The sequence below is a fragment of the Takifugu flavidus genome, chromosome 9 (genome assembly GCF_003711565.1).
Source record: "Takifugu flavidus isolate HTHZ2018 chromosome 9, ASM371156v2, whole genome shotgun sequence".
Taxonomy (NCBI): Eukaryota; Metazoa; Chordata; class Actinopteri; order Tetraodontiformes; family Tetraodontidae; genus Takifugu; species Takifugu flavidus.
The window spans coordinates 9,680,480-9,694,508 of NC_079528.1; the positions used below are offsets into that span (position 1 = coordinate 9,680,480).

At 45.5% G+C, this 14,029-nt stretch overlaps 1 protein-coding gene across 1 annotated transcript in view; it reads right to left on the bottom strand.

Moving 5' to 3' along the window:
- spock1 (SPARC (osteonectin), cwcv and kazal like domains proteoglycan 1) overlaps positions 1-14,029 on the bottom strand; it is a 63,139-nt gene that overhangs the window by 8,186 nt on the left and 40,924 nt on the right. The window contains exons 5-7 of the mRNA XM_057043182.1: positions 9,822-9,936; positions 8,005-8,137; positions 3,803-3,923 (exon numbers count right to left, since the gene is read on the bottom strand). Coding sequence (XP_056899162.1) covers positions 3,803-3,923; positions 8,005-8,137; positions 9,822-9,936 — 369 coding nt within the window. The remainder of the gene's footprint in view (positions 1-3,802; positions 3,924-8,004; positions 8,138-9,821; positions 9,937-14,029) is intronic.

Genomic DNA, 14,029 nt, shown 5'->3' on the forward strand with positions numbered 1-14,029 from the left:
CAATGCCTCCCCGAGACTCTGGATCAGGCAGGCTTTGGATCCCCTTTTATCATGAATGAATGATTAATGACATTTGTCACACGGCAGGAGCGCCTCTAAATCCAGACAGAAGGGTCGTGCTCACCTTGAGACTTCCAGAGGGAGGTCTGATGAAAGGCAGATGGAAACAAAGACGGGAGGCTGCAGAGTGACGCCACAGCCCCTAACAAGGTAACGGGCCAAAAAAGAAAGGAGCAGAGACAGCCAGGTAGGAGATATGAGGAAGATAGAAGGTCAGATTCATTAAAACGATACAAGGGTGTGTTTGATTTTCCTCTGCCCCGGGCTATCAGCGCTGCAGAACAATCTCAGTGGCAGCGAGTTAAGGTTAGCCCCCGATAATGATCAGTGATCCTCCGTCTGCACGGACGGGGAGACAGGCTGAGCTGGAGGTGAGATGAGTGCAGAGAAGCGGGAGGTGGGCGCCCTTTGGGCCGAAGGGGGACACTTTTCTGGAGAACGCCAATGCTTTTCTATGGTGGGTCGCTATTAGGACCGGGATTCCTGTTTTTAATAAGGTTGAAATTGGGAGCATGAAAGTTAAGCTCATTAAGTGCAGATTAGGGGATGACAGTCGGGCCTCAAACAAACCCAGAGGATTTATCGTTGTTCTCGGTGAGAGTTTCTGAAGGGACAATGAGGCAGGTGTGACTAAGAATATCAACCACTTTATTCTGCTCAGCGTGGACAAGTCATTACATTTCTGTGGCGAATGTGTCTCCCGGAGAGAAGAAAGGGACGGAAGCAAAGCATCACATTTCACGCTCACTTGTGTTGTCTGACACCATTTTTATGGTACAAAGCAGTTGAATAAAACCTAAACGGTAAATATCTAACCAGACACATCAGTGTGCCAAGGACGGGTCTGGGTCAACTCAGGAAGAACTACCAACCAGACACGTAAAACCCAGTAAATGTTGTTGTTTTTTAGAAATGGCGCGACTGGATTGTTGGTCAGGAATTGGATATATTTGTTCTGACTTAATAAATGAGACTTTCACTTTGGGACTCGAAACTCTCCAGACACAAATGTCAACAGTCTTTTGTGCTAAGCTATACAAGATAACCTTTCCAGGTGTGAAAAATAACCTTTACCAGCACCAAGAGAATTGTTGTGAAGAGCCTGGTGCCCGACCACGACACCCACATTGGGAGGCAATGCAGCACAGCGAGGACCAGTTTTCAGACTCGATACGTGCGTGAACACATGATTATAGTAGAAAATATTCTCTTTATTTTGTTTTCACAGCAAGGAACACCTCAGCGGAATATAATAAAAGCTCTCCCAAGCACGCGGTTCACTCAGTGATAAAGGATCCCACTGTGGCGGGTGCGCATTATAAAAAGACCTGAGAGAAAAGATGAAGACGCAAAGACAGTCTATCAGCCTGCGTGGTCTCTGTGGAGCTGAGACAGAGGCGCCACCAACCATGTGGTTTAGCGGGGGAATTCAGCCACTTCAGCCTCTCAGAGCGCCTTTTGTTCTGTCCCTATTTCACAGCGGCTGTGAGAAAATTAGAGATCATTGTTAAGAGCGAGCCTGATCGCCAACACCCACTTCAGGTGTTTGCACTTCATCACCTGAGGGATTCCTTTGTGCCTGTCCAAAAGAAAGTGATCATCTTCAGCGCCACTGCAGGGACAAGAGAAAAGCCCAAAAATATTGTGTCAGCTCACCTTTTCTACCCAAACAGCCCCCAACAATCCACACATAGACTCCACACGACCCCTGAAAGGGCTGTGGCACCAGTCCATCACAAGTCCTTCTTTGTTGAGCACATCTGGAAGATGCTCGATCTGTGGGATCAGGAAGGTCAAGCCCACACCTCCAACCTCCTCAAGACGTTCCTGAACCATCTTTCTTATGTGTCTGCTAAAGAGGAAACTGTCTTTCCGTGAAACCCTGTTTCTGATCTGCCCCAGTATTTGGCCAGGTGGTACGTCCACGTCCACGTGGAAAGCACGAGACACCATCTTGTCTTCCTCCTGGCACGTTTCCTCCAGCTAAGAAACACAAACCCACAGAAACCCACGTCTCCCTTTGCTCGCTGGTCCAGCTCTGAGAGGGGTCGCCATGGGGACACGACTGAGCAAGTCTTGTCTGGATTACGTGATGGTAAAGTGTAACTTGCATGGAATTTCAAAACAGTTCCTAAAACGCATCTTTACCCAGGGACCGCTGACCACATCAGTAATAAATCGATGCATGGAAATTTAATTTAGAGATTTGATTATGTAACTGGAAGATGCACGTGCAGGTGGCGCACGGTAAAAGAGGACATCGCTGTGCTTTAAAATACCAAACATCAAATCTGCTGTAAAGGGCAGATAATGAGTGGATAAACAGACCGGCATGAATATTCCACCACAGAAGAGACAACACCACCAAACTTTTGGACTGTTACCATGGGAACCCAATGTGACACACATGCAGTGTTGATCACACTTCTGCATCCATCTGTTTCCCAGTTCGACACACACACACACACACACACACACACACACACACACACACACACACTGGGTTCCCTACTTTTCTGACTAATGATTGAGGACACTGTGCTGAAAGGAAAGACCTGATTCATGAGGAAAAAGTTCCAGGAATAAAAGAGGGGGAAAGTTGAAACTAGGTGAAAGTGGGTGAAACAGTGCAGGAAGAACGATGACTGTCAAAGACGCAGAGACAAACTCATCAACTATTCATTCTGGGAACCAAATGAGGGAATAATTAACTGGTAAAAGTGGTGAAACTGTCCCACCAGCTCTCTTCCTTCCACCTTTCACTCATCAGCTCACACACGCGTGCATGTTTGTGCACATGCACGAACCTGGGACTATCAGGCAGGCAGACAACAGAAGCTGCTGAAGCTCCTGCTATATGAAGACAAACAAAGAAACGTTTAAAAAGGATTTTTTTTAATGTTGCGTGCGTATGTGCGTGCACTAAACTCTGCATTACGTCTGTGAAGAGAACACATAATATCATGTGAACCCACCGATCCTCTCGACAACAGCTGGATATGCCTCATTAAAAAAAACCCTGTGTAGTGAAGTCTTTATATTTATTGACTCTTAACATTGAAATCAATACGCACTCTATCTCTATTGGTCTAATCATAAGATTCATTCACACCTCACATTTTTCATCTTGACTGATGTGACTGCATTTCTCTCTTTCACACACTTTATAGTATTCATAAATAATCTGAGGGCAAATCACCGAGTCGCCCTGAATGTGCCGATTCATGAAATCAGCACTATCGCCACCCAGCAGAGGTTCAGAGTCGTTTACGGAATGCCCAAATAATTGATATCTTAACTGGATGGAGAGATAAATTAAAGGCTGAGTAAAACTATCCCCTACATCCTCCACCCAGTTGAGAGGAAGCCCATAACGGTAACAATCCATCCTTTTCTCTATCGCTTTCCTTATGATTGCATTGCTCCTCCAGAATTCCTCCATCCATCCAGCCAAATCCCATTTTCGTGACAAACAACGACACACACACTCACTCTGTCACCGCTCCCTGTAGCTGTCAGAAAACTGGCAGCGGTGTGTGTGTGTGTGTGTGTGTGAGGGGAGAATGGAAGGAAATAAAATGAGGATGGGAGAGAGATAGAAGGGACGGAATGAACACACAAGGAAAATTGGTGGCGAATTTCAGGTATCGCTTGTGAAAAGGCTAAAATACAGATAAAATGCGCTCGCCTGATCCAAGCCCAGGCCTGTTCATTTCTTGGTGAAGAGGACGGCAGTACTCACCAGCACGCTCAGCTTTGGGTGCTGCATTTCTGAGCTCCTGACCAGGTAAACAGGGACACAGACCCGCACATTTCACTGAGATGGACTTTCCTGAAATGCAGCTCTGGAACTCCAGCTTACACTGTAAAACAGCACAGATGGACATCACACATTAGCATCATACCGCATCACACGGGGCATCACACACCAGGTTCGTTGTAGCTCTCAATTATAATGCACCACCTCTTTCTTTAGTGCCGGACAACGCAGCTCTGACACTGATCAAAGCAACCATTTCTACCAGGTTTCTACCAGATCTACCACTTAAGCTGGCATGTGAAAATAACAGGCCTCTGCTGGCTGTGGTCATTTTTCTGATGAGTGGCTTTCAGATTTTGCAACATATTCCAGGCCAACTTGATTTCAACTAGGGATGCACAATATATCAGCCCTAATATCAGTATTGGCTGACGTTTGTCATTTTGTAACATTTAACATGAAAAATGTTTATATCTATCCATCTCCTGTTTGCTTTGAATCTTCTTTGCGAGATTCCTCTTTCATCTGTAATTGGCTGCATCTATCGTGATGACGTTATTAGTTATCTCGATAGTTTCGCTGGCTGACTGAATCAACAAAAGCTAATGCTGGTAACATTAGCTAGCAGGCCAAAACAAAGGCAGCTAGTTGGGGGTCCACTACAGCTACAGGACTCAAGCCTCACACATTCAGAGTGACACATGCGTGTCAAGCTGACAAGTTTGACAAGGAATTTTATTTTATTGACTATTCTGATCATGATCCTTATTGTATATCACGGTACACACTTACACTTCAATTTGCATGATTTGCAGTTTTACATATGGGTTATTGGCCGTAACAGCAGTATTAATAATAGTATCAAAATGTACCAAAATGTTCTTATCGGTGAATATAATTAAACATCAGCTTTAAATTGTGTGATTTAGAAAGGTGCTAAGCAAAATATTGAACTTTGTCTATCGAGCCGATCACGGGAGCAGACGTTGATGCCTGTTTCCAGTTTGCTTGGTTATCTTGGTGTAGCCGCTGTGCCCATTAGGCAGCCATGCAGCTACACGCCAGTAGAGCCTGAGACGCACAGACACACTTTATTATTCGCTGCCGTACCACTGTGAGGCAATGCAAAGAGCAAGATCGACGGACTCCTTCTCCATGTAATTTAACAGTACGCTTCTCATTTCAGGTAAGTGCAGCAGAAATTGGAGGAAAATCCAATTACAAGATCCTTCCTGGAAACATAATGAAAACTGAAATGAGTTATGTAAATTCTGTTTGCTGGATGGTGACAATGCTGTGTGGTGGGGGGACCATGACGGTGCATAAACATCGATCCTGCCACGCGCGGGAATGATCACCTTCCCAGCGGTGTGATTTCCTCGGCTCTAACGCAAAACAATGGTTTTCTTCCTGTCCCCCCTTTGATGGTGCCTCTAATGTCGCTTAATGACATTTGTTGACAGTGGAACAGAGCTCTGTTCTGATCTCAGCATATCGAATTAGGGATTAGAGAGAGCAAGCCTGAGGATGGACGACCTTGCCGAGTCACTGTCGGTAGGCCGAGAGGGCCCATGAATCTTTATGTTCGCTCCTCTCGTGGGGTTAATGTGGTTTTGATGGAACAGTGTTTTAACACCTGACTTGGTGGAGTAAAAACAGAGAGGAGAGGATGATTTAAGAGGGGGTGGGAGTAATGGACTTGGAAGCCTCTCAGGAGTATCGAGTACTGTCCTCTTAATAGGATATCGAATGTGTGTGTGTGTGTGTGTGTGTGTGGGAGCGTGTGTGTGGTTCGGATGAGGCAGGCATGTAATGTAATAATAAAACATGAGTAAGCCTGAGACTGCTGATCACTTTAAGGTGCACCGCAGGGAGCCATCACAAATCCAACCCCCCCCCCAACTAAATGAGTGTTGTTCCACCAGAACCAGGATGGTCGTCAGAGAACCAGAAGCCATCATTTCCTCTGATAAATCCTTTCCCCCCCTGCTTTATTATTGTTACTGTGGCAATTCTTCCCTGCGCAGTTTAACCTACATTTAACCCTGTGTAATGTTCATATTGTTGTTACTCGGCCAGCGTTTGTGGGTCTGTTGCATTTTATGGCTTTTAATGCCTCACAATCAAACACTTTTATGTTAAAATACTGAACAGATGTTTACCTTATCCCAATTACAAGCAGTATAAACAATATATATGGTTAATATTTGCTCTTTACCTTTGTTAGGTCACATTTATAATAAAGAAAATCAATTAAAATCAAGATACACGTGGAAACAAATTTACAAGGGAAGCAAGGTTTTTCAAAACTACTGACTTTTATTTCTTTGAACGTGAAATTTAACCCATTCAGGTGCACAACACAAGCTGGGTCCCACAGACCCGAACACCACGCAAGGGTTAAAAAATCGTTCCCGCCTTTTGATTGTATAAAGAATAAAAGGACAGAGCAAGGAATGATTGTCCCATCAGCAACAATGATACAGCAACAACAAGAACCGGAGCAGGAACACATGTACCGTACTTTCTTTCAACGCTCAAAAATGACAAACGGCGTCTCTTCACAGACGTCTGACGGAGGCGGCTTGACAGCTGTGTGGTAACGCCAAACCGCAACAGGACGCAATGAAACCAGAAAAGGAAAACGCTTCACGCTGAGCTTTGAACAGAGCATGGAAGATTCTGAAAGACCCGACTCACCAATTGTCGTCTGCGTCACACAAAAGCCCCTTTTATCCCAATAAAAATCAAGCCCCACCAAACACAAAACAACGCCGCACCGCCACTTTTCTCAGAAACATTCTGAGTGGTGACTTCTGAAAAATGCGGTATTATTGTTACTTTTGTGGCAGGCGGACGCTGTAATTTAAATTCTATTCTACCAGCACCTGTTGTTTTGATGCAGACAGATGTGACGGCTACATCACAGCAATCAGGAACGCAGCATCTTTGAGTAGCGCCCAAGCGCGGCCCGGTCTGAGCTTTTATTCTGTGCAACTCGCTGGTCGCACCAACTGGGTCTTTGCGTCTGCACAGGAACAGACAAGTTGCCGATGACACTCAAACCCTCATTTCAGGAGGTCACTATTATGCTGTGGTGTATATCCGCAAAGGTTTATATCCTGACAGGCTGTTACCAGTTAGACCATTACCAACCAAAGACCCCGTTTTATGACATCGACCGTCCGATTTTATAGACAGAGGCACAAAAATTATGGTCAGAGGTTGGCAGAGCTAGCCTGCTCAGTCGTGAGCGATGATCGGGCGCGCTGCCGCGAGGCCTCGCCTGCTTCACCTTTTAAACGCTTTTAAAACACCAACAGTCGAGTTTACATCAGCTTCCTGTTTGTCACTGGATTTTACTGAGCGTATGAAAACACATCGCTAAGTGTCCTCTGTTTACACTGACAGTTCCCGTGGGATGAAAGTGTACATAGTAAGTGGACAGGATGGGAAATAGGAGGCAATAGGAGGCTGCTGGGTAGCAGATTAGACGGTGACCCGGGACAGGATCCCCAGCTCTGGGGGAGAGATAGAGCCCCGGGAGTTTAATCAACTACAGCGGCAGATCTGTGGTGGGGACCAGAGTTTACTCTGCACTCTGGCTATCTCCCGCTCCACATTCTGTGTCATCTGTAGCATCTAAAGTGGATGCATGGATGGGTGACCCGTCCAGACCGAGGGGCTGTTTTCCACCTCTGCACATTTCACGCACCGCTGAGAGCGGCGCTATAAAGGAGGAGCCAAACCTCCGGGACAGCTCTGAAGACTGGCTGCTGGACAAAGTGTGAACACAGAGATGAGTTCAAATACTGGAGAAAAGAAATCCCTGCTTATTCATATACTTCAAATGCACAGGTGAGGGGGTGCAGAGAAAGGAGGCAGGGAGGAGGGAAAAGGTGACATTTATGGATAACATAAATACTATTAGTGAGGGCAAAGAGAAGTTGCTATTTCAAGTATTGACACTGTAAATTATGCAACTCTGCAAATCAGCACGGACTGTTGTATTTCTTAAAGCAATTCTGCCCAGGCTTTCATCACTGAAAACACACTGAATTATGGATAACAACTGTGAGCTGAGCCACCGCAGAGAGGATGAGGGAGAGAGAAAGAGAGAAAGAGAGAGAGAGAGGAGGAATTTGAGGATTTTGAAGAGACATGGATGAGAAATGAAGCCTCACCTTGGAGGAGTAGGTGTGTCCGTCAGATCCGCACACAGGGCTGGACTGCAGCGCCGAACACAGCCTACATTTCCCATGAGCACTTGCTTCCAGTCTGTGTTTGTGGCCTGTGCTGCCTTTTCTGGGTTTCACACTAAGACAGACAGATAAAAAGGGGAGAAACGAATGTGTGGAGAAAAAACACAACCACAGCTTTCCCAAAACTGTTGACCTCCAGAACTTTTCCATGTCGAGTTTACATGACCTGCATAATTCCTTAAACGAGAAAACACTCAGAGTATTTGTCAGGGTCAGCTGGCACACAGGCATGATTAAGCCATCAAAGGCTTTTCCACAATGAGTCTAATTAAGTCTGATCCAGATCTCAGCAATTTCCTGTCAAAGTGGCCTCGCTAAAAACCCTCCAGATTCACCAAAGACACACTAGAAATTAAAGCACTCAGACTTTTTAAGAAGCAGCTAATGAGACGGCAACAAAATGAATCAACTTGAGAACATTTTTACCAAAATAATCTCCCCAAGGGCCCCGCAATTAAACATTTAAATGCTACCATTGATCCGATGCTGTTAACTGGCGGGAGTAAACAATAGTTTAAGATTTTATTCATCAAGTGCTCACACGTTGAGAGCACCTTTTGGACTCATTTCGCTGCTTAAAGGCTCTAATATCTCCACAAATGTAGACCTGCAGGATGAAAACCATCTACCATCCATGGAAAACCATCTCTGCCAGTCTGCACTGATACCGTTAGAATTTCTTATGAGGAATTGCCTCCCTAAACACGAGAGATAATATATCGGAGAAATATCGGTATCGGCCGATACTCGCCTTGTGGACACAGAATTGGCCAATGTCAGTAACCGATGTTCTGATTGATAATTTATCTTCGACTAAGTGGATGTTTTTAGGGATTTTGAAGCAGCTTTTCAAAAAGAAAAAGGAATTCTTCTGAAGAAGTTATTAAAAGTTTGCCTCATGCGTTTGGATGACTGAATTTGTCCTCTAAAGACAGTGTTGGTGGGCTGAATAACTTTACAATTAAGGTTTTGGGTTTTTTATTTTTACAATGATTTCTTTGTTTTCCTCTGGAATAAACAACGACAAAAATGCATCAATCAAATAAAAAAAGCTATCGTCCAAATTTCTTGTCTTAAAAATTGGCGTCGTATCGCCCAGTATTTGACCATCGGCGCGTCCCCACAAACACTGGTTCCCTTGTTCGTCCTCAGCTGTTGTCAAGTACACGTCTGGCCGGGGACGTACTTGGACATAAGCGCTTGGGGAAAAAAAATCCACCCAGGGAGCCGAGCGGACGGACGCTGCACACGTTAATCTCAGAGCCAAGCATCTCTGGGCCGGAGCCGAGGGCCTCGTCTTTACTTTAATCAGGACAGTCCGTGATCGGACTGTACAATGGCCCCCTGCGCGCAGGACAGAGGTGAACCACACGCAGGAGGAAAAGATTCCATATTTCTAAAGAGAGAATCTTCGTCTGTGTTTTTGTAGTTAACGTAATGATAAAGACTTTAAGGCGCAAATGTCTGGAGAGTAGGCAAAAACGCAGCAATTTCATCGCAGTGATATTTATTATTTCCACATCAGTGAGAATCTCCGAGGATGTTCAGATGCTGAACCTCCATTTTTGAATATTGTGCACGGGCCTCCTGTAACTATGAGCAGTTATTAATATTAAACATTTAGGCTTTATGGAGCAACAGGCTTACAGGTCTTTCTTTACACAGTGAGCATATTGAATCATCTGAACAGGGAACACATAGAAATGAAGACATCAAACGAAATGAAAGTTGGTCCTTACCTGTGAGCTGGCTGCTTGCGGTTGGTGCAGATGGCTGTTTGAACGTCATGGCTGATGCAGACCCTGTGAGCAGGGCAGCGCACCTTTAGACAGGGGTCCTTGGTGGCATCTGGGCCTAAACAGAGGGCGGAAACAAAGTTGAGTCTTTTAGAAGCAAAAGCTGTTTAAATGGAATGTGAGAGCTGAGAATTATTGTGCGGCAATTATAAAATTGAAAGGACCAAGAAGCTGCTCTTTTTTATTTTTTTCCTCCTGCTGGCGGATTGAAGGTTCCAGTCACTGAAGCGGGCAGAAAAATAATGAGCTGGAGAAAAAAGACAAACGGTATTTTTAAAAAAAGTATGGAGAAACTGTCGGGTGTTCCGCAGGGTTAGCTGTTTAATGAGGACTATTCTCCCTGAGCGACACCGTCCTCGTCTCCCTGATCTCGCTCCACTTTGGCGTCACAGGGTCGGCAGCCGGCCGCAGCTGGCCGATGTCCTGGGCGGCTAAAGATCCGAGCAGCTCATTGACTCCGGGGGTTGTGTCATTTCACAGCAGGTTAACAACGCGACCCCACGTCCGTGTGACAGGCAGGGGTAAAGCAGAACACACAAGAGGTGAGGGAGAGGAAAGAGAAGCAGTGGATTTACAAGAGAGGCAGCCAGGTCTAAAACCAAGAGAGGGTGAGCTGAGCGCTTAATGAGGCTGAGGATGTTGGTGCCACGACAGGAGACAGGGGCACGATAACGTCCACGTAGATCAGGAGGGTATCAATTAAAACTAAGAGCAGGAGTGAGAGTTCTTAAACCCGGAGGGGTGGGGGGCATCGTTTAATCTTTATGGTAATCCCACAATCCATTCACCCAGTGGATCAGGGTCATGCTCGCACATTGGAGCAATTTAAGAGTCTCTAATCAACCTAAAATTGTGTTTTTGAACTGTGGGAATCCAAAACCCGGCTACTTTCAGCAGGGCTGGGTAACACAGTCCTTTGAGGGCCAACGCCCATCCAGACTGGCCCTGTGATCATTGTGATGTTCTTCTATGAGACAGTTGTGCACTGCTGTGCTGCTAACACTCAAAGATAAGGAGGCATATAGAATAGTTTGACACGCATGTGGCATTACACCTCTGAGAAAGGTAAAAAAACAAAACAAAAAGTGAGCATTATGTAATGGCTGTGGGAGCATGTGGTGAAGTGAGCCCTGGGAAATGTAGTTTAAGTGCCATCAAGAATCTGTGAGAGCAACTGCTGTGAAGCAGACAGGAGAGTGCTGACAGCCTGTGAGGGCTCTCAGTACACCAACGAGGAGTTAATGTGAGATCTGGTAAGAAACACAGCCATTACAATGGTGGAAATGGGCTGGATGAAGGCAGCGACCTTTAGAAATACGACTGAAGGAAACTACACAACAGATCACTAAAGCAAGAAAAGGTTAGCGTGGAGTGACATGATGTATGCTAATATTAGCGTATATGCGGCCAAGTTCAACCGTACGTTTGCGATGAATATTTAATACGGATGTGTGTAGGCGGGAGGAATAATCTCCAAAGTCATAGTGGCAGGCTGTCTTAGTGAAGATTCTCTGGGCTCTGACATTTTTATATCTTTTCACCTCACAAGGAACGTTGACTGGTATCAGGGTCAATCCCAGATACAATCCAGCAAGCGCACAAACACTCAGGCTGAGCAGGTGTAACTCGGACTGGTTTGCAATTATTTCTGCACTGAAATGACCTGTTGGGAGGGTCTAACCCTGCCGCTCAACCTTAAATTAACGGGTTAGCCTCCTTAGCAACAAATATAAAATAAGAGACACGTCTATATGGTGAACGCATGGAAGAAACGCAGAAAACATTTGCTTTGGCTCATATTCAGAGAGCACAGGCCCTTCCTGAATATCTGCTCATCAAACAAAAATGATTTCATAAGCTAAACTAATTAGCGCTGAGTGTTTGGATCAAAGCACTGCATGTTCAAGGCATTAGCATGTGGCTGCTAACATAAAACTCGAGTGGCCTTGACCTCGTGGGTCGTGTTTAAAGCGCAGCTGGTGTCTGATGTAAGACCCTCCAATATTCAGCTTTACATGCCAGTGTGTGTGCCAGTCCTGTTACTGATACACACATTTCCCCGCCTCGGGTAACATTAAAGCCGTAACCCTCACGAGCGCCTCTTTGAAAGACTGAAGATCTAAAGCTTTCCGCTAGACGACGTGAATGTGCCTGGCCCTTCAAGAGGATTTGGAGAGCTGTTTTTTTTAATCAATGAACTGTAAGAACACGCACAGCAGAGGCACGAGGAGACTGATAGCATGCAGCGCCGATCCATCACCAACAAGCGACTTGTTTCTCTACTTTACCTACATCGCCTGCGCTCTTATATGCCCCCCGTTACGTTGCGCCGGCCCTCCTTCCTGATAGCTGTCTGCTCCAATCCGTCTTCCTATTGCCTGCTTACTTTGGCATGTCCACACCTCCATCTATCAGCGCTGGAGGAAATCCATCTTATGGGACTTTGCTGCAAAACGACTTTATCTCTATGAGGAAATGAGAGGCGAAGGGATGGAGCAGCGGGGGAGCGGGGAGGAGGGCTAAATTGAAGCTCCTATCTGGTTAACAGTGGCCTGGAGGACAATTCGGGATTAGCTCGTGACCTCCACTTTGAGACAAATTGGAAAGCAAACACACACACACAAATGTAGTAAATGAGTAAGTCCTGTTTATTCGAAAGCACACACACACCCACACACACCCACCCACACCCACACGCACATTAATATACAAAGAACGACATGCAGATGATTACACAGATAACGTTTGTTCGTAAACAGTCAAGACATTAATTTGCAGGGACAATGACGCTCTGAATGAGAAGCCATTTGCAGCTCAGGTGATATGAATATTTATGGCACCTATGGGAGCGAGGTGGGGGAAAAAAGGTGAGAGGAGTGAGAGAAAAGACAAAGACAGGGCGAAGACGGGAGGAGAACGCAAGGAAAGGTGGTAAATGGAGGAGTGTGGGGTAAAGAGGGTTTTATCCATCTATTTAAAGCCTGGGTGAAGCTAAAGCAGCTAATCCATTGAAATGGTTCAGCACTGCAGCAAACTCTCGTCACTTCTTTTTCCCACCTCTGTCACCTCCTTCTGTTCTCTCCCTCATCTCTTCCCAACCTTACCCTCATCTCTGTGCGAATAACTTGCACTAGTAATGAAACTTGGTGCGTTTCACCGAACATCCATTCACGGCCACGAACCGAAAAGAAACTCTCACTCTCAAATCTCTAAAAAGCCATTGATTGTAATGCAGATGAATGAGGTTGACTGTCGCTGTTAAAATGCCGTCAGCGGAGTGTGAAGGATCCGTGTGAAGATCTGACTGACCTCCTGGGATATTTCCTTCAGAGGAAAACCGCGGCGGTGAACTGCAGGTCGCTGAAAAGGATGGTAAAGCGCAAGAATAAGCGATCTTTATATTCTCACATGACACTGCAGTGGAGAGAAAGCCCAGCCGGTGTTATAGAGGGACATGAATAAGGCTGCCTAATGACCCATGGGTGCTAGGTTACCGGTCTTTGAGCAAGGTAGCGGACAGGTATAAAGAGAAGGACACTGTACGAAAGCCTCAAAATGGCTGACTGAGCCTGTTGTTATAAGTCCTACGGGGAATAAAATATTATACATTGATCAAAAGCGTTCTGCATTTTGGATCTCCACCATTTTAATCACTTATCCCTTCTTTCTGCTCCTGGTTACTGCAGACATGGTGGAGCAGTGGTCACATGGACCGCTGAGTCGAGCTACACCCATCGCTAGCTTGTTTAACGGGACGATTGTTTGTCCCAGTAGCCATGGAGGGGAGTGTAATCCATTTATTGTTGAAATCATGTCACCTCTGCTAACGTGGACCCTTTCAGGTAGATTTATGAGTGAGACTCTCAAGAGTGAGACAGCAAGTTAGCAACACATAAACCGACAGTGTGCACACAGTATACTTTCTGTCCACTTTACTTTGGTGCATTTGGGATGTTTTCTCCATGTTCAGTCCAACATTTGCTGGGTGTGTTAGCTTTACCTTTTTAAAGCTTTGCTTTCAGCCTAGCCCTAGTGTTTCCGTGCACTTTTATCACCAGCACAATGTACACAGTTTCAGAATTGGACGTGAAAAGTAAATGATTTTTAAAAACCTATCCTCCAAACAGATCTGGTGTTGTGGTAGCAGGTAT